Source organism: Drosophila subpulchrella, chromosome 3L, assembly GCF_014743375.2.
Source record: "Drosophila subpulchrella strain 33 F10 #4 breed RU33 chromosome 3L, RU_Dsub_v1.1 Primary Assembly, whole genome shotgun sequence".
In the NCBI taxonomy this organism is placed as follows: domain Eukaryota; kingdom Metazoa; phylum Arthropoda; class Insecta; order Diptera; family Drosophilidae; genus Drosophila; species Drosophila subpulchrella.
The window spans coordinates 23,159,026-23,182,428 of NC_050612.1; the positions used below are offsets into that span (position 1 = coordinate 23,159,026).

The 23,403-nt window shown below is 39.2% G+C and overlaps 11 protein-coding genes across 16 annotated transcripts in view; 8 read left to right on the top strand and 3 right to left on the bottom strand.

The window, feature by feature from the left end:
* Positions 1-8: 8 nt before the first annotated feature.
* LOC119554781 (endocuticle structural protein SgAbd-6) lies at positions 9-794 on the top strand. The gene is made up of 2 exons (XM_037865825.1): positions 9-237; positions 519-794. Exons 1-2 carry the CDS (start codon positions 92-94, stop codon positions 706-708), a joined length of 336 nt encoding a protein of 111 aa, XP_037721753.1. The 5' UTR covers positions 9-91; the 3' UTR covers positions 709-794.
* Positions 795-1,953: 1,159 nt separating this feature from the next.
* Positions 1,954-2,342, bottom strand: LOC119552516 (larval cuticle protein 65Ag1-like). Its single transcript, XM_037862134.1, has 2 exons — positions 2,203-2,342; positions 1,954-2,143 (listed from the first exon to the last, which is right to left on the bottom strand). Exons 1-2 carry the CDS (start codon positions 2,313-2,315, stop codon positions 1,954-1,956), a joined length of 303 nt encoding a protein of 100 aa, XP_037718062.1. The 5' UTR covers positions 2,316-2,342.
* A 441-nt stretch (positions 2,343-2,783) lies between these two features.
* Positions 2,784-3,245, top strand: LOC119552517 (larval cuticle protein 65Ag1-like). Its single transcript, XM_037862135.1, has 2 exons — positions 2,784-2,983; positions 3,043-3,245. The coding sequence occupies exons 1-2, from the start codon at positions 2,784-2,786 to the stop codon at positions 3,239-3,241; spliced, it is 399 nt and encodes a 132-aa protein (XP_037718063.1). The 3' UTR covers positions 3,242-3,245.
* Positions 3,246-4,790: 1,545 nt separating this feature from the next.
* On the top strand, positions 4,791-5,248 carry LOC119553878 (larval cuticle protein 65Ag1-like). The gene is made up of 2 exons (XM_037864537.1): positions 4,791-4,957; positions 5,017-5,248. Exons 1-2 carry the CDS (start codon positions 4,842-4,844, stop codon positions 5,213-5,215), a joined length of 315 nt encoding a protein of 104 aa, XP_037720465.1. The 5' UTR covers positions 4,791-4,841; the 3' UTR covers positions 5,216-5,248.
* Positions 5,249-6,957: 1,709 nt separating this feature from the next.
* Positions 6,958-11,972, top strand: LOC119553875 (larval cuticle protein 65Ag1-like). 2 transcript variants are annotated; one of them, XM_037864533.1, is made up of 3 exons: positions 6,958-7,113; positions 7,173-7,365; positions 11,803-11,972. In XM_037864533.1, the coding sequence occupies exons 1-3, from the start codon at positions 6,998-7,000 to the stop codon at positions 11,806-11,808; spliced, it is 315 nt and encodes a 104-aa protein (XP_037720461.1). In that variant the 5' UTR covers positions 6,958-6,997; the 3' UTR covers positions 11,809-11,972. The 2 variants fall into 2 exon arrangements, with proteins under 2 accessions (XP_037720461.1, XP_037720462.1); XM_037864534.1 differs by lacking the exon at positions 11,803-11,972 and adding an exon at positions 9,094-9,267.
* Positions 8,675-9,267, top strand: LOC119553877 (larval cuticle protein 65Ag1-like). Its single transcript, XM_037864536.1, has 2 exons — positions 8,675-8,841; positions 8,901-9,267. The coding sequence occupies exons 1-2, from the start codon at positions 8,726-8,728 to the stop codon at positions 9,097-9,099; spliced, it is 315 nt and encodes a 104-aa protein (XP_037720464.1). The 5' UTR covers positions 8,675-8,725; the 3' UTR covers positions 9,100-9,267.
* Positions 10,112-11,061, top strand: LOC119553874 (endocuticle structural glycoprotein ABD-5). The gene is made up of 2 exons (XM_037864532.1): positions 10,112-10,294; positions 10,756-11,061. The coding sequence occupies exons 1-2, from the start codon at positions 10,161-10,163 to the stop codon at positions 10,940-10,942; spliced, it is 321 nt and encodes a 106-aa protein (XP_037720460.1). The 5' UTR covers positions 10,112-10,160; the 3' UTR covers positions 10,943-11,061.
* LOC119553876 (larval cuticle protein 65Ag1-like) lies at positions 11,195-11,972 on the top strand. The gene is made up of 2 exons (XM_037864535.1): positions 11,195-11,550; positions 11,610-11,972. Exons 1-2 carry the CDS (start codon positions 11,438-11,440, stop codon positions 11,806-11,808), a joined length of 312 nt encoding a protein of 103 aa, XP_037720463.1. The 5' UTR covers positions 11,195-11,437; the 3' UTR covers positions 11,809-11,972.
* A 2,140-nt stretch (positions 11,973-14,112) lies between these two features.
* LOC119553965 (protein lethal(3)malignant blood neoplasm 1) lies at positions 14,113-19,429 on the top strand. 3 transcript variants are annotated; one of them, XM_037864662.1, is made up of 6 exons: positions 14,113-14,370; positions 14,430-14,538; positions 16,508-16,651; positions 17,393-17,560; positions 17,732-18,187; positions 18,618-19,429. In XM_037864662.1, exons 1-6 carry the CDS (start codon positions 14,338-14,340, stop codon positions 19,346-19,348), a joined length of 1,641 nt encoding a protein of 546 aa, XP_037720590.1. In that variant the 5' UTR covers positions 14,113-14,337; the 3' UTR covers positions 19,349-19,429. The 3 variants fall into 3 exon arrangements, with proteins under 3 accessions (XP_037720590.1, XP_037720589.1, XP_037720591.1); XM_037864661.1 differs by having other exon boundaries at positions 17,393-18,187; XM_037864663.1 differs by lacking the exon at positions 17,732-18,187 and having other exon boundaries at positions 18,618-19,426.
* A 1,379-nt stretch (positions 19,430-20,808) lies between these two features.
* On the bottom strand, positions 20,809-21,302 carry LOC119552518 (glycine-rich cell wall structural protein 1-like). The gene is made up of 2 exons (XM_037862136.1): positions 21,244-21,302; positions 20,809-21,148 (listed from the first exon to the last, which is right to left on the bottom strand). Exons 1-2 carry the CDS (start codon positions 21,300-21,302, stop codon positions 20,809-20,811), a joined length of 399 nt encoding a protein of 132 aa, XP_037718064.1.
* LOC119553967 (DNA-binding protein D-ETS-3) overlaps positions 21,300-23,403 on the bottom strand; it is a 29,778-nt gene continuing 27,674 nt past the window's right edge. For all 3 annotated transcript variants that reach the window (XM_037864665.1, XM_037864664.1, XM_037864669.1), the window contains 2 exons: positions 22,028-22,236; positions 21,300-21,467 (listed from right to left, as the gene is read on the bottom strand). In XM_037864665.1, coding sequence (XP_037720593.1) covers positions 21,331-21,467; positions 22,028-22,236 — 346 coding nt within the window. In that variant the 3' untranslated portion in view covers positions 21,300-21,330. The remainder of the gene's footprint in view (positions 21,468-22,027; positions 22,237-23,403) is intronic.

Here is a 23,403-nt window from a genome sequence, read left to right on the forward strand (position 1 = left end):
TGCCTAATTGTGATAACTACCGGAGCGTGCAGTCCAAAGCTAAAGTCAAAACTTATCCCTGAACATTTTGAAATAGAAAATCGAAACAAACATGCAGTCCTCCAGCATCTGTGTCCTGGCCATTTGCGCCTTCGTTCTGGTCTCCTCGATCAGTGCCGCTCCCCTGGATGACTCCCAACATGCCACTATCCTGCGATACGACAACGACAACATCGGCACCGATGGCTACAATTTCGGGTGAGTGACGAAAAGAAAGCGAAGGATATCCCACAGGATTAATACAAAAATTACCTTTTGCTCCATTAAAAATTGGGATACTCAAATACCTTAGTTACTCAAATACCTTTAATAAAAACTCTGGCTCGAGAAAGAAACTTTAGTGTTCATATGACCCAAATATGATCTTAAAATATTTAAAATTCACAAATATTTGTTTCTAATATAGAGCAAAAGTACTGCGTAAAGAAGGTTAAACGACAATCGTTTTTAAGAACTTAAAAAAACTTTTTCGCTTTCAGTTACGAAACTAGTGATGGTATCACTCGCCAGGAGCAGGCTGAGCTGAAGAACGCCGGAACCGACCAGGAGGCCCTCAGCGTCCGTGGATCCGTCAGCTGGGTGGCTCCCGATGGCCAGACCTACACCCTGCACTATATTGCCGATGAGAACGGTTTCCAGCCCCAGGGTGACCATCTGCCCCACAACTAAATATAGCTCATTGGTGTAGCCAGTAATAATCAGTATTTCTTCATGTTGTAAAATAAAACAGAGTTCTACAATTTTTTAATTTTAAATCATCCCTTAAAGATCCTCAAAATTAAAATTCCCTAAAAATTTTATATATTTAAGATCAGTATACATACGTCAAATGGGATTATCTAACATAAGCCTAAACTGTGTAAAGGTTTTTTCCGATCATAAACTTAGAGCGTCCCTTGAACCCGGATTATAATTCGCTCACTATGCTAAACATAACTATTTATGGTAGGGCTGCGAATATACCGAAACTCGTTCGAGGCGAAATGAAAAGAAAAGTATGACGCAAGAGGTGGAAGAACAGCGTCGCTGTTCTCATCACATTTTCCATACGCACCGTTGGACGTTGAAATGATGTGTTGGTCGTCTCGTCTGGCGACTTTGCCTGGATGGCCTTCGGCCGGCAGAAATTTGCAAATTTTTGGCACGGCCAAACTTGTTTGCGTTTTTGTTGTCTTTGTAATTAATACATAATTAAAGTGGCGCATATTGAAATATGTGCGAGCGATCTGGCCGCGAATGAAAACGAAGTTTTGAAGGTTAATTTCAGGCGTTGATTTAAATTTCATGCGATGCTAATGAAATTTGGAAGATGCCTGCCCTGCCAAAACAACATAGAGCACCCCAGAGCCAAACGGCCATATTAATATGCATGAAAAAAAAAGCGACAATGATCAAACTAGTTTTGGAATAAGCCGATCGACCGCATTGACTGCGGCCGTAGCTTCTTTAAGTTAACTCAGCTGCTGACGTAGCTGCCATGCCCAATTGTGAGTTGAACACACTTTGCTAATGTCTTTTTGATTTACATATCTATTACTGATGGACAAACTCTTGACTGCTCTCAGGTGAATTTCAAGAACTTCGAAAGATATTCTCAGCAGGGCGAACTTGACTATTGGCTATTCTCCAAAAGCCAACTTTTGCTGCTCTAAATATTTGGGTAGACGAACATACAGCTAGATAGTACAAATGAAATCTCTCAACTTAGTTGCTTTCAAGTCTTATTATAATAATTATAGTCTGAGCAGAATGTTTGTACTTCAAAACACATTTATTTATGTACTCATTTTTCTTTTATATTTAATAGTTCAGGTTTTTGTCTTAGGCTATCTTCTCCTCAAAGTAGAGGAATAAGATGAGTTTAAGGCAAATAAGCATTAGTAACAAGGAACTGAGCAATCCACTTCAAAGGATTTAAACCACGGGCAGATGTTCACCTTGGGGCTGGAATCCGTTCTCATCGGCGATGTAGGTGACGGTGTAGGTGACACCATCAGGGCCCTCATAGGAGTAGGATCCCTTGACGGCCAGGGCCTCGTGATCGGAGCCAGGATTCTTCACCACTCCCTCGGCCTCAGCCGTCGCTCCTCCGCTAGTTTCCCATCTGCCGAGGAGGAAAGGATTAGTTGGGCAACCTCTTCAGGGAGCTTAGGATGCACTTACTTGAAGGCGAAGCTCTCGGGTTCAACAATGGATTCGTAGCGCAAGATATCCTCATCGGCAGGAGCGGCCAGAGCCACGGCGAAGAGGGCAACGAAGACAATCAGGAACTTCATGTTGACTTTTGGCTCGTTTGCTGATCTCGAGGAGTTCGATGCGAATGATGTCGATTGGCTGCAGGAGGAAGTCTTTTATACATAGTTTGCAAACTATTCCAAGTGGTTAATCTAACAAAAACATGCATGTCACACTCAAATTTATGGTATTGGGTTTAGTTTCGCGAATTTAGTGCGATCCGCAGTCTGGTTTTCTGATTTAATTTAGCTTCATCTGCTTATTGAATACAAGTTGAATAACTTGAAACACATATCCATAAAGGGATATTTTTATGAATCGGCTAGTTTAACATTGCCAATGTGGACCAATAAATGAACGACCTATAGGAGCATCTTATCATAACATAGTTTGTGCCAAAATGCGTTTCGCATTAATATTTGCAAAACTGAACTCTATATCATAAATTTTCGGAAATATTAAAATTCAATATGCTAGTTTTAGAGTTTGCCTGCGCATTGCATTGGACTATGTGTGTAAAGATTTCCTCTTGCAGTCAAACGATATCATTCGCATCGAACTCCTCGAGATCAGCAAACGAGCCAAAAGTCAACATAAAGTTCCTGATTGTCTTCGTCGCTCTCTTCGCCGTGGCTTTGGCCGGAGTCGTTCCTAAGGCCTACATCGAGAAGTCGTTTTCCGACGTTGGACCCGAGAACTTCGCCTTCGAGTAAGTGCATCCTAAGCTCCCAGAAGAGGTTGCCTAACTAATCCTTTCCTCCTCGTCAGCTGGAAAACTAGCGATGGACAGCAGGCTGAGGCCCAGGGAGTGTTGGGAAATGTTGGATCCGATCACGAGGCCCTCGCCGTCAAGGGATCCTACTCCTATGTGGGCGATGATGGTGTCACCTACGAAGTCACCTACATCGCCGATGAGAACGGATTCCAGCCCCAGGGAGCCCATCTGCCCGTTGCCCCCGAGGCGTAAGCCATCCAAAGTTCTTTGTTAATAATGAAAAAGAATCTACGTCATAAAAGCCTATACGAATAAATATAAAATAAAAATTGAACACATAAATGGTTTTAACTTGAATCTGAAGTTTCTGAAAAATAATAACGTATCTCATCTCTTCCAATTGATAAAATAGAATTACAAAAAACATAACCGGTAAAGTAAAAGATTATATTGAAGTCGATAAAAAGTATGTAGCACGTAGAAGAAATAGTTTTCACTTTCCCAGTCGCTCTAGTCATGTCCGTCAGTCTGTTTTAAAAGACCACTTACACAAAAATAAAATAATAAAAATAAAACAGCAAAAATAATAAATTCAAATCTTCAAATTTAATATTATTGAAAATAATTTTTTATATATTTTAAAACAAATTTAAAAAAACCATACTTATTTGAATGATTTAATTGAAAATACTTTAACAAAGGTAGTATATATTAAACACGATGTTTGTTATATTTATATTTATGTTGAATCGGACCATTGACGTCAAGGAAACACACCTTCATGCATATTCAAAAAGAAGAAGAAACGATATTAACGAGTGTCCCGACTATCTGATACCCTATTAAATGTCAATATAAATAAAATTTTACAACATTTATTTGGGGCACCACGTGCTAAAATCAATACAACTATTGTCAAATATTGGGAAGGTGTACAGAACATATATTAGATATTTTGAATTAATTCCTATTCTAATGTAGTAATATGTTGTTATGGTAAACTTGTACAAAATTTACATTTTATTTTTTAAATAAATTCCCTTTTTCAAAATTATAAAATTTTTTGAAATCTATTAAGCTATTTGTGATATAGTTAGTCGCAGATAATAGTTCAAGATAAGAAATAAATGCATGAAATATTAACTTACATAATGTACTACTTACGTAGTAAAAATCAATTAGACATAAAATTTCATTGAGTTACGAACTGTTGTTCTAAAAATAAAAGCAGTGACGACGCAAAATGTTTTCAAATGCTTCAACTGACACAACAAAGGTTTATTGTTCTCAAATTGGATAAGAGTTCGTAAATAAGCATTATAAATGCAGGGGAATAAATTAACAAAAGATAGTGTATGATATTTGTGGTTATATTGTTTGTTATATTTATTATTATTACTATTTTCTTATATTTTGTAATTCGTATAAGGTCTGTGGGAAACTCTACTTTTAATGTAAATCAAATGTACTACTTTCCCAAACGTAATGAAAAACTCACTTCACTTAATAGAGCTTTAATTTCGGTTTGGAATATGGTGGACTAAAAAAATAAACTCATTGATGCTTATGGGCATATAATTAAGAGCATAGTATTACTGTCGGCTGAAAGCGACGGTGTAAAGCGAATGCGGCCGAAGTGGTCGATTTGCATTTCGTGTTGGGCTTTAAACTATTCAGCTTTAAACTGAACTCAAATTATACATTCATCACATTACGTTTTGGCCAATTCGGATATTTTTAACATAATCGAAGAGGCTGTCCAACTATTTAAGTGGTGACCCAGCCATCAGACAGCATCATTCGTCGCGAACTGTTCGATAACCGCAGATCAAAACACCAACCAAGAATCACCATGAAGTTCCTGATTGTCTTCGTTGCCCTCTTCGCCCTGGCTCTGGCCGCTCCTGCTGACAAAGCTGAAATCCTGCGATTGGACTCCGATGTTGGACCCGAGAGCTTCAAATACGAGTAAGTTGATGGAGAGCTGCCCCAAAAGGATCCTTAACTGATGCTGACTTCCTTCACAGCTGGGCGACTAGCGATGGTCAGTCGGCTAATGCTGCTGGTAAGCTGAAGGACGTTGGAACCGAGAACGAGGCCATCTCCGTCCAGGGATCCTACCGCTTCATTGGTGATGATGGTGTCACCTACGAAGTCACCTACATCGCCGATGAGAACGGATTCCAGCCCCAGGGTGCCCATCTGCCCGTTGCCCCCGAGGCGTAAACCATCCAAAGTTCTTTGTTGATATTGTTTAACTTTCAAATCCTATATTTAGGAAAGAAAAAGAATCTAAGTCAAAAAACGTAAACAAATTAAAATTAAAGATAAAATGAATACATAAATAGTGTTGTTTTCAACCTAAAGCTCCTAAAACATAATATTGAAGGATGTATCTTAACCAGTGCTACCATTTAAAGGGTGTACCATATTCGAAAGTATGTAGCAGGTAGAAGGAAGCGTTTCCGACCCCATAAAGGATATATTTTCTTCACCGGGATCTCTGCCTATCTGTCTGCCCGTTCGTTCATACGGACCTCTGAAACTATAAGAGCTGGAAAGTTGGGACTCGGCATGTAGATTCTTGAGCTTCTTGCGAGCACAAGTTTGTTTCAGCAAGTACATTTCCTAATATTATTTAATAAATTTAAGGGAGGTGTTGTTTTTATTATCAATACTCATCTACTTGGCAAAAGTTTTTGAAATCGAACTATTCATTTAAGATTTCACACCATATGTAATAAATCCGCTGTTTTTACTAATACGCCACCAAGGCGCTAGGGGCACTATGGGATAGTTGGTGTTATGGGCTAGGTGACGCTGGAATAGCAAGAATAATTGCATCTTTCTCGCACTCTCTTTAGCTGATTTACAGGTACTTCATAGTCGATGGCATCGACTATAGCGTTTTCTCTTGGTTGAGTTACGTTACTTGGAAATTAGATTAAAAACCTTAGATTTTCTAGTGGTGTATCAACTTGTTTTCATAGCCTAGAAAACCTTTTAAACTATTAGAGAGTGTTATTATTAAAGCGATCTGAAGTATTCAATGGTATGTGAAGATTTTACAATTACCTAAAGTTAGATTGTTTGATTCTTTTGTCAAATAAGTATGATTTCCTTTTTAATTTTCACGGAACTACTTATTTGACTCTTTAAAATGAGTGGTGCCTGACTCGCGAGTCTTGGGAGACCTTGATTATTACGTATACGCATAATACAAAGAACGTATTAAGTCAGTGACAGAAGAACCTCTACAAATTTGAATTAGATGTTCAATCCATTTAAATTAAGGACGAAATTAAACGAAAATGTTCCAAGAAAAAAAATTGAAGGATGCTACCCAGCGGGGGTTACAATATTTGGTCATAACTTGTTAATGACTAGTCCTATTTCAACCACTCGTATATATGGATATAGGTATTAGGAAACATATTTAAATTCTATTTTTTTATGTTTTCGTCTCTACCCGTGTTTTTGTTTTAACCTGTTTTTTTTTAGCAAACTGCTGGCAGCAATGATTTCAAGTCCGCCCTGGGCATTTTAAATTAAGCGTTAAAATGGATAATAGATCTAAGCTGTTATTTAAAACTTAAATTAATTTTTATGGAAACGAGCGCTGGAAAATTCAATGAGAAAATAAATCATTGCTTTTATTGCACTGATTCATGTTCTAGGAATTATGTAATATTTAAATTGTAATGCCAAATTCACTTTAGAAGAATGTGTTCTATTAATATAATTTTATCTAAGCATATTATTAACAACTGATTATTTAAGACCACCGAAAACGACTATGTAAAGCGAATGCGACGAAATAGGCCGAAATTGGTTGATTTGCATTTCGTATTGGGCTTTGAACTGTTCAGCATTAGCCGAACTCAGCATTTAGTTTAGCATAATCGATGGGGCTGCCCAGCTATTTAAGTGGTGACCCAGCGGGCAAAGAGCATCATTCGTCGCGAACTGTTCGATAACCGCAGATCAAAACACCAACCAAGAATCACCATGAAGTTCCTGATTGTCTTCGTTGCCCTCTTCGCCCTGGCTCTGGCCGCTCCTGCTGACAAAGCTGAAATCCTGCGATCGGAATCCGAGGTTGGACCCGAGAGCTTCAAATACGAGTAAGTTAAATGAGAGCTGCCCCAAAAGGATCCTTAACTGATGCTGACTTCCTTCACAGCTGGGCGACTAGCGATGGCCAGGAGGCTAATGCTGCTGGTAAGCTGAAGGACGTTGGAACCGAGAACGAGGCCATCTCCGTCCAGGGATCCTACCGCTTCATTGGTGATGATGGTGTCACCTACGAAGTCACCTACATCGCCGATGAGAACGGATTCCAGCCCCAGGGTGCCCATCTGCCCGTTGCCCCCGAGGCATAAGTCCTCCATAGTGGATTATCCAGTTCCTTGTTAATATAGTTTAACTGCAAAAGCCCTGTTAGCCCATTTTTGCGAGGGAAAAAGAATCTATGTCAAAAATCCTGAATTGTTAATAAAAAAAAGTTGTACATTGAAAAATGTGTGTTTAAATGGATTGGAAGCTTACTGAGTATTTAGCCCGCTTAAATCCCAGAGTGTTTTGAGTAGCTTTTATCGGGCACTTATATAATATTTGAACACAATTTATTTTGGGCCTTAGCAACGGAGTAATGTGAAAATGTATGCTTGTCGTATATGTTTAAATAAACAAAGAAGCAATACAAGATAGCATGGATTTTATTTATTTTATTTTACTCTTACTTGGTTAAGATTGCCAGCAAACATTTTTTCTTTCCAAGAAACCTTAACTGTTATGAAAGAAAATGTTACTAAAAATATTTGTGTTAAAATTCGGTTGCTGAAAAAAGCAACAATTTTTATTTTCGCGCCATGTAATCCAACGATCTTTACAACATATGGTATACATATGTTCTAAAACATTCTTCAAATAAACACATGTTAAGATTTTTTTTGCTTGAAATGGACCATGCCATTCATTTTGTAAGAATACATTTTTGCAAATAAGTTAATAAAGATTGATTAACTCTAAGTTTTAAATATTTAAATTTAACCAATTAGTTCTATAAACGTTGCAACAGAAATTGTAACATGGAGTGGGTCATTTGTATTAAAACGTGCTATCAACAGATAATTATAAATGACACAACACACAAGGTTTATCATAAAAAGTCAATCAATTTATAACAAGGCAGTGCAAAGCTTATACTGCATTTATGAGTTAATAAAGATTTACCTAACATATTAGTAAAATGTGTATTAAATATATTTTAAGTGTATAATGACAATAAATTATATTTTTTCTTAAACATAAGTACAAAAATAACCTTTCATATAAAATATTTTTGATTTTTGGAACTTATTGGCAATAGGTCTGAGAACAGAGAGATGGTCTGCGAGTTAAAATGATAATGCATCTTTTTATAATTTAGAGCTCCAGTTTAACAACAACCCAAAGAAGACAGCTGTAAAGGGAACGCGACAAACTATACAGAAGAAGATGGCCAATTTACATATTGTATTGGCCTTTTGACGATTTGGCTTTAGGCCGAAATTAATTTCACACATTTATCACATTATGCTTTATACACTACACGTTTGACTAGTTTGGCCGCGTTGGGCTCGGTCGTCGAAGTTTGGCCCTCTATCTATAAAAAGAGAGGCCCAGCCATCAGACAGCATCATTCGTCGCGAACTGTTCGATAACCGCAGATCAAAACACCAACCAAGAATCACCATGAAGTTCCTGATTGTCTTCGTTGCCCTCTTCGCTCTGGCTCTGGCCGCTCCTGCTGACAAAGTTGAAATCCTGCGATCGGAATCCGAGGTTGGACCCGAGAGCTTCAAATACGAGTAAGTTGATTGAGAACTGCCCCAAAAGGATCCTTAACTGATGCTGACTTCCTTCACAGCTGGGCGACTAGCGATGGCCAGGAGGCTAATGCTGCTGGTAAGCTGAAGGACGTTGGAACCGAGAACGAGGCCATCTCCGTCCAGGGATCCTACCGCTTCATTGGTGATGATGGTGTCACCTACGAAGTCACCTACATCGCCGATGAGAACGGATTCCAGCCCCAGGGTGCCCATCTGCCCGTTGCCCCCGAGGCCTAAGTTGAGTTGCTTGCACCCAGAGCAGCTTTAAAGCCATCCAATCCTACCCAACTCCTTGTTAATAACTCCGATCCCTACCAAACCTATCTTGTCCTTGTTTTCAAAGGATGGGAACTAAGTCAACCCACTCAACTTGTTAAATATTAAATGAAAAATGATTACCAGAAATCCATGGTGTTTATTACTTAAAATTTTGTTTTCTTTATTTTTTCCCTTACGAAGGTTGGTGCTCAATAACCTTAGTTAGCATAAGGTAATGGTTTACTTATAAATCTGCCTATTAAACATTTTTACCGATACGAAACTGGTTACTTAATATACCTTCATATTTATTTAATTACCAAAGAGTTGAAAAAAGACTTTATATGGAATAATCTGTTATATAGAAATTGGTCTGAGAATGTTATGTGCTCAATCGATATTTTCTATTAATAATTGATTTTTATACCAACAGAAGTGTTCACATACATACATACATATGCATGGGCTAGTACTTATTCATACATTTAATGATAATATGAGAAATGACAATGGCAAAATCACAATGCACAATAACAAAAAGTTGGAACTCAGAACAAGCCTACCGACTAGAAGACATCTTTTAAGCTAGAGTTGGTATTTTGTATACAAATACCAGTTGTTAAATCAATCCATGATTTACAAACAAAAATATTCATGATTCGTGTTTTTTTCCGAGCCACGAGTAGTATAGGCAGTGTGATTTGAGAAAAAACTTTAGCTTGACGGCGAGATAACACGTAATTCTGTCTATCAAATGGCTGTCGACAAGGTAATTGCATGCATTACCTCCCACTGGGTATACCTGCATGCACGATTAGTGCAGGGTATTTAGAGTGTTAATCTGTAATTAAAATGTGTTTTATTGAATGTTTCCATTATAGCTGATTTCTTTATTTTTCATTTGTTTTATTATTTTGCATTTTTCGCCGATGAGGACATTATCCAGAGACTTAGTATAAAAGGGCGTCATTCGATCGCATGGCAGCTCAGTAAAGTGCAGCTTAGTGTGACGGAGACTGTGAAAACGAATTGTTCCCGCGATGCATTCGAATATTAAGTGGCTAGTAGCCTTCATGGCAATCGGGGTTTGTCTGGCCCTGCCCGCTGGGGAGGATGCCCAGGCGGAGACCATCAAACTGGAGAGCGAGAACACTGGCGACAAGTATTCCTTTGCGTGGGTATTGCCTTAAAGGTTGGGAAATGTGAACAACTAGTGATATTTATTTTTTAATTTTCTAACTGACCTAAAAATGGCTCCGAATGTGATAATAATGGTTATGAACTTTGGTCATATATATAGAAAAATACAGTAGCTTTATGTCACATATTTGATGAAATGTACAAAATCATCTTGTAAATCTTTTTGAAAAAAATATCGTATTCATTTATTACTCCAGATTGTTTCTATAAAAACTATAGGACATCTTGTCCAATTCCAATGATTTTATTATTTTACTATATTTCAATTAAGTAAGAGTAAGATTTTAAGAGCTATCATGATTCATGATTTGAAGGTTCCAGTATAAAAGATATATTTTTTTAAGTTCTTTCATAATGCTAATACTCGATGTAATAACTTGCAACTCAAATCCATTGATTAATTAGTTAACTAAACAATTGCACTTCCGACCACAGCTATGAAACGAGCAATGGAATCTCGCGCACTGAGACTGGAGAGGTGAAGCCAGGTGCTGGTGAAGAGGATGGCTCTCTTTCTGTCCAGGGCTCGACCAGCTGGTCAGCTCCAGATGGCAAGAAGTACGAGATCAGCTTCACGGCCGACGAGACTGGCTACCACCCCAAGTTCAGGCTGGTGGCCTAGGAGAGGTCTGAAACTCAAATTCAGCTAAATATTCCCAATATTTAATTAGTGACTACATTAATCCAATGCAGAAATGTTTAAGATCGAAGAATAAACTAGACACAATTTTAAAATCTTAAGGAAGCTCCAGATCTTTATTGACGTCACTGACTTTGGGCGGATTTATAGAAACATAATACTAGCACAATGAGCTGGTTAAAATTTGAATAATTAAATATTTATGGGCGCAATTCTTTTCAGCCTATCGTCTTATTTAAATTTCATATTAGGCCTATAAATGCTCGAACAGCAAACGAAAATGAAACCCAAACCAGACTTTTCACATTAACATTGACTTTGCTGATTATGTCTTCTACACGTTTGACTAGTTCGGCCACGCTTTGAACAATCGCCAACAGTTTGCCAACTATAAAAGGGTTTACACGGGCCACCATCGTTACCATTCGTCGTGAACTGTTCGATAACCGCAGATCAAAACACCAACCAAGAATCACCATGAAGTTCCTGATTGTCTTCGTTGCCCTCTTCGCCCTGGCTCTGGCCGCTCCTGCTGATGTTTCGATCGTGCGATCGGAATCCGAGGTTGGACCCGAGGGCTTCAATTACAAGTAAGTTAAATGAGAGCTGCCCCAAAAAGATCCTTAACTGATGCTGACTTCCTTCACAGCTGGGCGACTAGCGATGGCCAGGAGGCTAATGCTGCTGGTAAGCTGAAGGACGTTGGAACCGAGAACGAGGCCATCTCCGTCCAGGGATCCTACCGCTTCATTGGTGATGATGGTGTCACCTACGAAGTCACCTACATCGCCGATGAGAACGGATTCCAGCCCCAGGGTGCCCATCTGCCCGTTGCCCCCGAGGCCTAAGTTGAGTTGCTTGCATTCAAAGCAGCTTTAATGCCACCCAATCCTACACAATTCCTTGTTATTTTTCCCAAACTTCCCTACTTTCGGTTTCCCTTTCAATGGATGGGAAAGAATCCTAAGTCACAGAACGCAATTTGTTGAATATTAAAAAATGAAGATTTCAATTGAATTGGTTTTATTTGAGTAGTTCAAATCGTGTGCGGATCGACGGGGAGGGCTGAAGAGTTAAAGATAATGTGGTCTTCAGGAAATAGGCATACCATTTTTTACACCCCCACCGTCAACTGAATGCTGGGATTGTAAGCCGTGTTTGTAAAACAATGGCGTTTTTACAAGCTAAATTAGTAACAGAACCATTTTTAAAATGATGAGTTTATTTATATCATTTAAGTAATATACATAGAGATACTTAGTAGTTTTTGATTCGATTCTTAACTAATTAAAACAAGAACAGAAGCTAACAAAATATTGTATTTCTTTGGACTTTCTAGAAACTTTAAATGTGTAATTCAGTATAGGGAGGCATACATACAGGGCACAACCATCAACACAATGTGGAGAAAAATAATTTAAATGCTAATTTTTCCGAGAATGAACGAATGGCTAATGAAAACGTCTTTAAGGATTAACAAGTTTTATAAACACATTTTTAGAAACTAGTAATAATATGGTTTTGTTTCCTTCCCCTTTCAATATAGAATAAAATATTGAAACATATATTAATATTTTATGGTGATTAATCATATTATTACAGTTATTATAGAACTCACAAATCTTTCATAATCAAATTTTTCTATTTAACAGCTATTAATTATTTCATTGTGCTCCGCTTTACCAGCTTAGTTCTTGTGAGATTTGTAAAAGATATTTATATGTTTTCACTCAAATTAAAATGAAATATCCACTTGTGTTTGGTTTAAGTTAATATATTGCCGCCTTTGTGGACAAATTAAAGTGTTATGTGGTGAAAAAAATTTAGCTCGCTTTAGGGCTTCATGTTTAAATATGCCTCCCAAACGAATGACTTAGACAACGAACTTGAATTTTTCCTTTGCATACTTTTGGGTGTCAACGGGTAGTTACTTATAACATCGTGACGCGACTGGTTAGATTCGCATCATTTATGCTTGTACTCAAAGGCATCTTTTATTGCAATTAATATGCAAATTCTAGCATACAACATCAGTCATTGCCGAACTTGACAGCAATATTTCTATTACAATTGCCTGCCAGCATCCGGCAGAAGACACGCTGATTGTTGATTGCCAATCGATAGTGAGAATAGAGAAGTGCAAACATCTTCCTCATTGCATTCTGATTTGCTCATCAAGCAGGTCAAATGCCTGGCCACTAATTAGACTCAACAAGTTGGATGGCAAATACATTGTATTCGTTTAATTATTAACAAATAGTCAATGACATTTCTTGCCCTCAGGCCTAATCAAAGGTTTTGAAAAGCATCTGTAAATAGCATAATTTAACAGACGTTTTATGGTATGAAAACCACTCAACTTAGAAGGATATTAATGCTTAATACTCCTTCTAATTTTATTTATTTTCAAATTCAAGCTCTGTGCTTAGCTTTTTTACGCCTCTGAAGGTTTCCAATTTTATTTTTGAATTAATGTTATCTACGAATATCTAAAAGGTATTTTAATACTTTTACTTCAGTAATGAAATTTCATTCATTGCTAATGTTTTATATTCTGATTTAAATAAAATCAGAATAATCGATTAAATTAAATTAAATAAGTTAACAAAATCGCACACATTAAAATATTTATTTAGGGAGGAAATTATTTTTCTGATTCAGTAATCGCAGTTGGCGAAAAATAAGTTTCTTAATACGAATTTTGTATGCCCTTTAATGGAACTCAAGCTCTGTATAAAAAATGCGGATCGAGAATACTCAGGAAGTCCAGAAATAGAAGCCGAAAATGATATCTAACAATGCCGCAGAATGATTTCGCTTTTGCTTATACATATCGGGGATGCAAATGACCAAATATTCTTGAACTGGCTGACAAGCAGTTTAAATAATCAAATAAATAACTATGCAGAGTGCATGAAATTTAAATTATGAGTACAGGCTCGGCTGACGCTCAAGAGGTGTGATGCGGCCTGGCCAATGCTACCAGCTCTGCGATTTGCGGACTTGGCCAATACAGACACAGCTCGGGGCACACAGATACGCACGCACACGCGGCCAACGGGCAGCGGCAGGTCCGCGTCCGCTTCTAATGTTTTATAATGTTTACCTAATATTATTAACATTGTCAATTCGCTGCCGAACATCGTGGGGTGTGTTTCATTCTCAGGCGCTTGCTCCGAACCGATAATCTCGCCGTGAGAAACGCGTCGTTCCGTCCGCTTGAAATTCAAATATTTATAATCGTTATATTTGTATTAAAATATAAACGCCCGCTTATTTATGCGTTTTTGTTTGTGAGATCGCTGACAGTTCATAATAGGGCGTGAAGAATTAAATAATTTTGTGAGCAATTTAAATAAATAAAATTAGGCCGCAAAATGAGCCTCAAAATGATGGCGATCGTTTGTGCTGTAAGTGCTTTGACCCCTGCCCTAATCTTGACCCCGGCACTCATGGTGATCCTTTTAAGCTGCTGCTCCTGTGCACCTTGACCCACGTCCTGTCGGCAGCGACCACAGTGCGACCCTACAAGTTCGGCTTCACCATCGACGAGCAGCAGCATCGGGCGGAGAAGAGAGGTGAGCTGCTTGGCTAATGACGCTAATTATACCATTAGCATATCTTGACTACTGTGCGTCGATTTATTGACACCAAAACCGAAATATGTAAATAGATGATGCGTCATCTCGAGTGTCGTTTGATGCAGATGCGCAAATGCAGCGGAATCGGCATCGGCAGCCAGCATTAGCCAAAAAAAGCCATAACTTTTGACTTTTGAGCCGGAGTGCGACTGGCGGCTTGTGCAATGCCACACAATACACGTTTGATGGGTGCACGATGCACCTGAGCGACAGGTCACCAGCAATTGAAATACCAGCCTCCAATGGCAATTAGCGGACTCTTCACAGACACATCTGGCCGGGGGTCCACATCCACTTACGCTAACCATTGTCCAAATGGCATACATGGTCGTTATGATTTTTATTTCCATGCTGAATCGGCGATAAAGTTTTCTGAAAAACGAAAACGAAACGCGCCCGATTAGCATAACATGTAGACGCGTCCGAATACCCAAATGTTTGCCTTATTTATGGTTTTTCTTTCTTCGGCTAATGCTAATTCCTAAAAGAACAGTCGCATTTCAATATTTATAAGTATAATTCTGGCATATGAAATGCCAGAGTTGAGGCCGAAATATTGGATTACGTTCATATTTCTATACTAGTTCAGGAACTTGTTGTGCATTCAACAATGATATTTGTTTGTTAAATAACACTTTAAAGGAGAATAAAAGATATCGGTATGCTAACAAAGCTTTTTACACGATTTCGGCGTGTTTGAATCATTCTTATTCAAATGTTTGTCGATTTTCAAGATCAATTGATCTAGATCAATTATGGAGTCTAGTTTTAGGGGCATTACATCACCACTTCGAGTAGAAGGTTATGCTCAATTTAAACTGTGCCGCTTAAAACTAAAAGAGCTAACACAAAAACCCTAACACAACCCAGCTTAAAAAAAGAGGTTAATGAATTTGTTTCCTTAATATTATAGGTTTTCCTAAAGTTGCATAAACAATTGAGGACCAATTTTATAAACACAATTTTTAACTCCAAATTTGTTTATGGGCGTTTATTTTTATGACCACACTAAATTTTATGACAGGCAATAAAAAACAGCCAATTTTTAAAACAATATAGTTGGGCTGAGCCAAACTTCAGAAATATTCACTTAAAATTGGAATTTACAAAGTACCCTGATACATTATAAATTTTAATACCTTTAAATTTTTGAGAATAAATATATTGACTTTAATCAGATGAAGAAATTCGTTATTTATTACCCTCTAAATTGAAATGTATTTGATTGTGCGTTTTTTATTTAGTCTTTATTTTATAACCAGAATAGACTTGGATAATTTATATTGATACGAGTTTAATAGTTTTAATTACTTAGCCCAGCCCAATGAACAATTTATTCTCAAATTGATCACGACAAAAGAATAAATTTTAATAAAGAATTATTTTCTAATCGTGCCGAAAGCGATCTAGACAAATGGGAAAGTGACACGAAGCCATATTCGAATTAAACATAAAACAAACAATCGAAAGCCAATTGATGCAAACCGTTAAAACTTGTTGGCCAGTATTGTGGAAACCTGTTTAAAGACACAAAGGCCACAAGCCAGAATTTCGAATGACAATTTTTGGTGGGTGGCTGGACAGGATGCTTCGGTGAGAGTCGCACCTCTTTAAGACCATCCACATCTAAATTATTAAATTCTTCTCAGCATAGGAATGTTTCTTGCGTGGGCACCTGTCGTTCTGGGCGGCGGTCTTTTGTGCGGGTGTGGGGGTTTTAAGAAACCAGCTCACAAGTTATGATCGCCATTATCGATACAGTTTATTAGATCCTAATCTTTATGGGCCGGTCCGGGCAGGTTATCGAACGAATTAAAAATCACATATCGGCGTAAAATTCGCATTCATATTCAAAATGAACACAAAATCTGTTTGGTCAAATCTCATCTCGTTTCCCGATCCACAGATGAACGCGGCATTATCATGGGCGAGTTTGGGTTCATCACCGCCGATGGAATATACCATGTTACGGTCTATGCCACCGACGAGGAGGGCAAGTTTCGCATAATCTCCATGAAGAGCTATCCCTACGCTGGTCCCGTCGGTCAAAGTGAGTAATAACCGGTTTGGAAACCAATTCATAACTCTTGAACTCGAAATGCATCCTACTTGAAACCTGTCAACTTATTAAAATTATTATTTATTAATTCAAATCATTAAACATTCTCAGAATTCTGAAAGATTATTTCCTTTAAGAACCAACAGGTTTTCCAGCTACGTAGTGAGCCAAATATAACTAACCGTTAATGGCTTGATAAGAATTAGCAGAACATTAAAAATAGTATTTATTTGCAAATTAAACCATTCATTTCGCAATAAACTATTGATATTTAAAAACTTAGGAAGTTGAAATTGAATTGAAATCTGAAATTTGGAAATTCTGCCTGTTTCGCTTTTTCGAGTATTTTAATCGAACTCGTTTTGCACCAACTATAATATAAAAGTAATATTTTTATAAAGGTGTAGATTCTATAGAAATATTAATGGTAGTCAATGTTTAATGGTAGTTTTACAAGTTGCCAAAAAACGGATAAAAATCAAAACCAGTATATGTTGAAATATGATACATCAATTAATAAAACCTTACTATTTACAATTACATATTTTTATCATCAATAGAAAATAAAACTAAAATCATGGTTTACCAGCTTGTTTGTATTTAATATCTTAAACAAGATGTATAACTATTGGATATTTTAATTGGAGATCATTCTTTCAACAATTTGATGCAATGTTCAATGGCCATATCAGATCTTGTATGCATGCACCATGTTTTTTCTTAACTTCCCAGAGACACTGTCTGTGACAACGACGCCAAAGGCCCTGCCACTTCCGCTTCCGGTGGCTCCGCCCAGGAATACCTTCATCACGGAAGGATGTGCCGGCTGTTTCCTGAAGAAGTCCCCTCCCAAGACGGAGATTCGCACTCTTTCCCAGCCATTGGCGCCAGCTCAATCAGGTAAGCCCGAGGGCTCTCCGGATTACGGCCTGAATGTGCAGTTGCCCTTCCGGGAGTCCATTGCCCAAACTGTGGCAAGGCGTCTTGGCTTGGACCAAGATACACAGCAAAGCACCAACACTTACACGAATGCACCAAACACTAAACACATCGCACTTGGTCTCAACTTAGCCATAAACACTTACTACACAACCAAGGGCGCTGTGACCGGACATGTCAGCACTCAGACCTCGAATTCCCAATCATCGAGTGGCAATACAAAGATCGACTACAATGTGGGCGTGGTCGAGAAGGCTGGAACGCCAGTGTATCCACCATTGAACATCAAGTTGGACGAGGAAGCAGTAAGGGAAGCCATCGAGTATGCCGGCCGGGTAACAGGTCCTGTGGCCCTGGCCAATCAGCCACTTGTTGCCCCATCATCGGTGCCTGCCAGTCAAGTGAAAATCTTCGCTGTAGATGATAATGCCAACCTTCCGCTTGCCAGCTATGTTCAATCCGTAGGACAACGACCAAGTGCTGATATAAGAAACATCCTTCGATCCGGAGTTGCCTCTGCGAAAACAGTGGCTCGTTCGAAGGCACAGCCCACACTCACACAGAACCCACACCAAGCACTTCTTTTGAGTAAGCCAAATTGGGGGGATAATATTGGTTCAAATATTTAAATTATTTAATGATTTAGGACATTTTCTAGATAATTTTTTTTTTATTTGTATACCTATTGATTTTCTTTGTTGAGTTGATAAAGTAATAATTGATTTATGATTTCATTTAAAAGTCATAATCATAGAAGCTATTAATCATAGAAATTCTTAAAAATCTATTACCAGTTTCTCAATTCAAAAAAAAGTATTTTTAAAAACTATTTTTGTTATTTTATGCGTAATTTGTACAAATTCAATTGAATACTGTTAAATGTATGTATACCAAAAAATACTACAACTCAAAGCCACCTAGTGGTAAAATGTTGCACTTAGATATCTTACACGAGTTCTACACAGCTTCTACAGTATGGCTTGAGTCCTTACTAAATTTCCCTTGTGTTTATGATCAGATTCAGCAACCACTGCGGGAATTTCTGGAGTGTCAGCCAACTCACCAACCGGAAGTTCAGCAAACAGTGGAAGCTTCTCTGCAGGAAAAGCGCCTGCGGGAGGATCTGGAGGATCACCAACTGGAGGATCTGGGGGTGTTTTCGGCGTAGGAGGTTCAGGCGGAAGCAAGGCATCTGGTGCTTCAGCTGGAGGAAGCTCACTAGGATCTGGATTGGGAGTTTCCGGAGGAAGCAAGCCAACTGGAGGTTCCGCTGTCGGTAGCTCGTCGGGATCTAGACTTGGAGGAGTCGGTGGTGGAAGCTCGTCAGGATCTGGACCTGGTGGAGCCGGTGGTGGAAGCTCGTCAGGATCTGGACCTGGAGGAGTCGGTGGTGGAAGCTCGTCAGGATCTAGACTTGGAGGAGTCGGTGGTGGAAGCAAAGCCTCTGGTTTTGGCGGAGGAATTGGATCGGGAAGCGGAAGTGCCTCTGGAGCAACGGGAGATCTGTACAAATTTAAGTACATCCTGGACTACAATGGACACGAGGAGACCGGCGGTCGCAATGGTGACAAGCAGGGCAGCTACTTCGCCATCGGTGAGGATGCAGTGCAGCGGACCATCGAGTACATTGCGAACGAGTTTGGATTCCAGCCGCACGTTAGCTGGCGGAAATTGGACGCCAAGGAGGCGCTGCCCGAGGAGAATTCGCTGAAGCACTACGAGTTCAAATGGTTCAACCAGGAGCAGTAGCCGCTGATTCTGCAGCGGATTAGTCCAAGTCTAGGGTAGCCACCATTTTCCCCCCTGCTGTACATAACAAATCTTGTTAATTTTCCCAATAAATACCACGTTTAACAGATAAGAATCGAGTCCTTTTTGAATTGGGTTTTATTTTTGTTGAAAGTTTTCGCCTTAAATTAACTAAATTCTTAGAGGGTTTCGGTGTGTGGGCATCGCTGATTTTTTGTTTTTATATTGGTTTCCGCTTCGTAGAGTTTACATTCAGAATTTAAAATTGTATACACTTAGATCGTTAACGGTTAGTTCGCTTTTTGTCGTATTTCGATTTGGTAAATACACATAGTTACACACATTTAAATTTTCATATATATATATATATATATTCGCCTCGTATTATTATAGTTAAACTTTGACTTACAATTTAGAAAGTTTTCTGTTTTTTACACACAAATATATAGTATGTCTAGACTTGGGATTAATACGTACTCGTAATTTATTTTAATATTTATTCGTTTGTAATTTGGTATTTAAAAAATATGTAAGAGTTTTAACTGTACAATCAACTATCACAGTCAACCATCTCGAAACGATAAGCGATAAACGAAAATTGGTAAACGTAAAACCGAATTTAAGCATTAATTCAAATGAACCACAAATAAACTACTTTACGTTCTAAACATTTTTACACTTAGGCAAATATTTATATACAAATCGTAAATTGAAGTGAGAATGTGGCAAACTTTTATAACTAGACATTCACTGTTGTGCTGAACGTTATTTGGAGGATGATATTGTTATTTTGCTATTTACAAATGCTTCACACACACAAAATGCTAACAACAATTGGAGAATACTAGAACTATTCGAAGTCTTAGCCTGGAAAAGTTCTGTTTTGAATTTAAGGAAAGAGTTAGTCCTTGGTACACTAAAAACACTTAGAGTTTGGTTTAGCTTCGAATGCCAACTATATCGTATATTAGTGGAATGTTAGTTCCCTAACCCTAGAGCAACAACGAATCATTCACTCACTGACTCACACACACTCGTAAAATATTTAGCTGGGGGTTGTTTTGTTTCTCCGTTTTTCTCTTTTTCGGGTTAGGAGTTATGGGTTTTCTTTTTCGCTAAGTACCTATGAATAAAATCCGCTGCAAATACTTTTGCTGCCTGCTTTTCGTTTCGATTTTTGTGTTTGTTTGTTGGTTTGTTGTTTGGATCTTTTCTGGTGGTTCTGGTTACAAGTGTTGCCATTGCATCTACAGTAAAAACGTGGCCTGCTCGCCGCTCTTCATGTCCAGATAATCGTATAGGGCCCGCTCGTTGGCCCCGTAGTTGCCGGCGTGTCCTGGAAGTCCGGTGTGGGCGGGATGCCCGTGATGGTGGTACGGCGGTATATTTTCGCCTGCGGGCGTGGCAGCCGGCGGCGAAGGCCCAGCACCCATCGTCAGCCCGAACTTCTCCAAGTGGCATCATTTGAGCAGCGTGGGCAGGCTGCTGTTCATCAGGCGGTTGCCCACGACCAGCGAATTGAGCGTCGAGTTGCCACCCCCCACGCCCACGCCCACCCCAACGCCCACGCCCATTCCGGCCACACTGAGTCCTCCAATTGTCCCGAATCCCGCACTGGCATGAGCCGGAGTCGCTGTCAAGGTGGCCGTGGCTATGTTGAGGTTGTTGCTCACACTGGACGATCCACCGCTGCTTGAGACATGGGATCCATTCAGGTTGCCATTGCTGGAAAAGCCACTCATGACAGTGCCACCGCCGCCACCTCCTCCGCCGCCTCCTCCTGCTCCGCTGCTGGCTGTGCTGCTCGAGGTGGAGCCCACGCCCGTGGTGACACCGGAGGAACCTGCACCACCGCCTCCTCCACCGCCGCCGCCGCCCACTCCGCCGATGCCCACGCCCGACGAGGCCGTGCCGCCGCCAATGCCCGAGGCACTGGCGATGGCGTTGCTCTCATATTAGAAGGCGCCACCGGACGATGATGGTCATGCGTAGTGGGGATAGCTGCTCAGGTGGGGCGCCACGTGGGAGGGGGTCACGTGGCTCATAGAGTGCGGCTGGTAAAGGTTAGTGGCCGGGCTGCCCCAGTTGCCCCATGAGGCGGCCGACGGGAAGATTGAGGCTAGAAGAAAGGAAGAAAGAGAGGTTCCATTTAGATAGAGTTTGGAAACGTAATTCTAAATATGGAAATTCTCTAGTCACAGTTTTCACCTTTTCAGAAAATTGTATTATTAAAAATATGGATTTTGTACCATTTATAAAAAAATTGTTTTCAGATTTAAACCCTAAACATAATTTTTTTAGTCCATGTCAAAAGTTGCTTTTTCATTCTTTGCTTTTAAATTGAATCTAAATTTATTGATTCTATTGTATAGAAATAGTATTTGTAATAGTTCGCTAATATGTTTGCGTCTAAATGGTTTCACTTTCAGTTCTTTCAGTTATTATGCGTTATAAATCCGCGCATTTCCGTTTAAGAACTTGTGTGGGCTATTGTCTAACACATATAATTAACATAATTTATAAATAATTCCATGGAATATAAGTATTTTTATTTTAGTAAATTAAGAATGGAGAGTTCATTGCAAACACATAAATAATTTAAATGGTTTCACATTTATCGAAGCTATATGAATGAGTTATGGATAGTTCCTTATAGGGATTTCGCAAACGTGTGCTTACCCGATGATGAGGTCATGCCGTGGTGCGGACTCATGAACGAGCTGAGCTTGGCGCTGTGGTGATATGGTGTCATGAACAAGTCGCTCTGGTACTTGTAGGTGGGATCACTGGCCGCCGGCTGAGTGGCGGCTGCCAGGCCTTGGAAGTCGAACTTGTACGCATACCGCTTGCCGTGCACCTTGGTCATTATGTTCTTGTCGTAGTAATACCTGGAAGAGAAAGTGGGAGAAAGTGGTCAATAAACAAATTTATTTATGTTACCTTGAACATTTATTGGATAATATATTTTTCTGTGATATTTAACTTAAGATATCAAATTTTAAATTCTTTATAATACTAATAAGGCTTATTATTTTTAGTAATTGTACGCTATTTTTGTAAATACCAAGAATCTGCACTATTTGAACAGAATCCAGACATGAGACTAGAATGAATTTCTCTGATTCTTCATTATTACTTAACACTATTACAACCTTACCCATAAAATTGACTTTGAACCTAAGCAATCAACCCCCAAATAGTAAAGCTACTCCTTCTGCTGACCATTTTCATGATCTCAATGTGGGAAAGTCAAACAAAAGCTGAGATGAGCAGGGACTCCCCCAGATGGACCATAAATAATTACAGAATAATGCTCGCTTTATGCGTTTTAAGTTAATTTGCTGACATTAAGCGATTTTAGTGCCGCTCCCCAGGCGCAGCTCCCTTTTCGGACTCTGTTCAGCAATTAAATGACAACGCCTTGTGTCCAAACGCAAATAGAAATTCTGGCAAGGGGTAAAATAATGTGGGCGGGCAGACGGCCAAGAAATTCGAGCGAAATTTGTTTACATTCGAGGGTTAGCCGGCGATTTCTTTTCATTAAGTTGGCCAGTTTCGCACTTTTTAAAGCACATTCAAATGGCAATTTAAATATCCCCTTCCTCCTGCATATTGCTCGTTTATTGTTACGCTTTAAAATGTCCACAACTTCCGCCAGACAAGTGAAAAAAAAAATTGGAAATAAAATAACAAAGCGTTGCAGGCGGAGCAAACATTTCAATGCATCAATGCAAATTGGCATAATGCGTGCAGTTGAGTTCTTTCTTTCATTTTTTTCCAACGTCCATAAATTATGCCAATTACGGCCATAAATTAAAAGCAGCAAAAACAAAAGCCTGACGGGGGGGAAAATGCAAAAGAGCAAAAGAAGAAAGTGGCCTGAATGCCGCTGCTCTTTGCACAGACAATCAAAGCCAATCAATGACTGATGAGCCAAGGACAAAGGAGCACAATCAGGGAGCAAGGATAACTGCATGGAGAGAAAAGGATTAAAGTAAACCCATTTCGAGGATTGGCCAGGACGGGCCAGACCAGGCCAACAAAAGGCCAGCTGG

Excerpts from the sequence above, each read along its gene's own strand:
- LOC119552517 (XM_037862135.1), top strand. The coding sequence starts at position 2,784 with ATGTGTGTAAAGATTTCCTCTTGCAGTCAAACGATATCATTCGCATCG. Across the intron at positions 2,984-3,042 it reads CCCGAGAACTTCGCCTTCGA|CTGGAAAACTAGCGATGGAC; the intron begins GTAAGTGCATCC and ends CCTCCTCGTCAG.
- LOC119553875 (XM_037864533.1), top strand. The coding sequence starts at position 6,998 with ATGAAGTTCCTGATTGTCTTCGTTGCCCTCTTCGCCCTGGCTCTGGCC. Across the intron at positions 7,114-7,172 it reads CCCGAGAGCTTCAAATACGA|CTGGGCGACTAGCGATGGCC; the intron begins GTAAGTTAAATG and ends CTTCCTTCACAG.
- LOC119553877 (XM_037864536.1), top strand. The coding sequence starts at position 8,726 with ATGAAGTTCCTGATTGTCTTCGTTGCCCTCTTCGCTCTGGCTCTGGCC. Across the intron at positions 8,842-8,900 it reads CCCGAGAGCTTCAAATACGA|CTGGGCGACTAGCGATGGCC; the intron begins GTAAGTTGATTG and ends CTTCCTTCACAG.
- LOC119553965 (XM_037864661.1), top strand. The coding sequence starts at position 14,338 with ATGAGCCTCAAAATGATGGCGATCGTTTGTGCT. Across the intron at positions 14,539-16,507 it reads GCATCGGGCGGAGAAGAGAG|ATGAACGCGGCATTATCATG; the intron begins GTGAGCTGCTTG and ends CCCGATCCACAG. Across the intron at positions 18,188-18,617 it reads ACACCAAGCACTTCTTTTGA|ATTCAGCAACCACTGCGGGA; the intron begins GTAAGCCAAATT and ends GTTTATGATCAG.
- LOC119553876 (XM_037864535.1), top strand. The coding sequence starts at position 11,438 with ATGAAGTTCCTGATTGTCTTCGTTGCCCTCTTCGCCCTGGCTCTGGCC. Across the intron at positions 11,551-11,609 it reads CCCGAGGGCTTCAATTACAA|CTGGGCGACTAGCGATGGCC; the intron begins GTAAGTTAAATG and ends CTTCCTTCACAG.
- LOC119552516 (XM_037862134.1), bottom strand. The coding sequence starts at position 2,315 with ATGAAGTTCCTGATTGTCTTCGTTGCCCTCTTCGCCGTGGCTCTGGCC. Across the intron at positions 2,144-2,202 it reads CCCGAGAGCTTCGCCTTCAA|ATGGGAAACTAGCGGAGGAG; the intron begins GTAAGTGCATCC and ends CCTCCTCGGCAG.
- LOC119554781 (XM_037865825.1), top strand. The coding sequence starts at position 92 with ATGCAGTCCTCCAGCATCTGTGTCCTGGCCATTTGCGCCTTCGTTCTG. Across the intron at positions 238-518 it reads ACCGATGGCTACAATTTCGG|TTACGAAACTAGTGATGGTA; the intron begins GTGAGTGACGAA and ends TTTCGCTTTCAG.
- LOC119552518 (XM_037862136.1), bottom strand. The coding sequence starts at position 21,302 with ATGAGAGCAACGCCATCGCCAGTGCCTCGGGCATTGGCGGCGGCACGG. Across the intron at positions 21,149-21,243 it reads GCGGCACGGCCTCGTCGGGC|CACAGCCAGCAGCGGAGCAG; the intron begins GTGGGCATCGGC and ends CACCTCGAGCAG.
- LOC119553878 (XM_037864537.1), top strand. The coding sequence starts at position 4,842 with ATGAAGTTCCTGATTGTCTTCGTTGCCCTCTTCGCCCTGGCTCTGGCC. Across the intron at positions 4,958-5,016 it reads CCCGAGAGCTTCAAATACGA|CTGGGCGACTAGCGATGGTC; the intron begins GTAAGTTGATGG and ends CTTCCTTCACAG.
- LOC119553874 (XM_037864532.1), top strand. The coding sequence starts at position 10,161 with ATGCATTCGAATATTAAGTGGCTAGTAGCCTTCATGGCAATCGGGGTT. Across the intron at positions 10,295-10,755 it reads GGCGACAAGTATTCCTTTGC|CTATGAAACGAGCAATGGAA; the intron begins GTGGGTATTGCC and ends TTCCGACCACAG.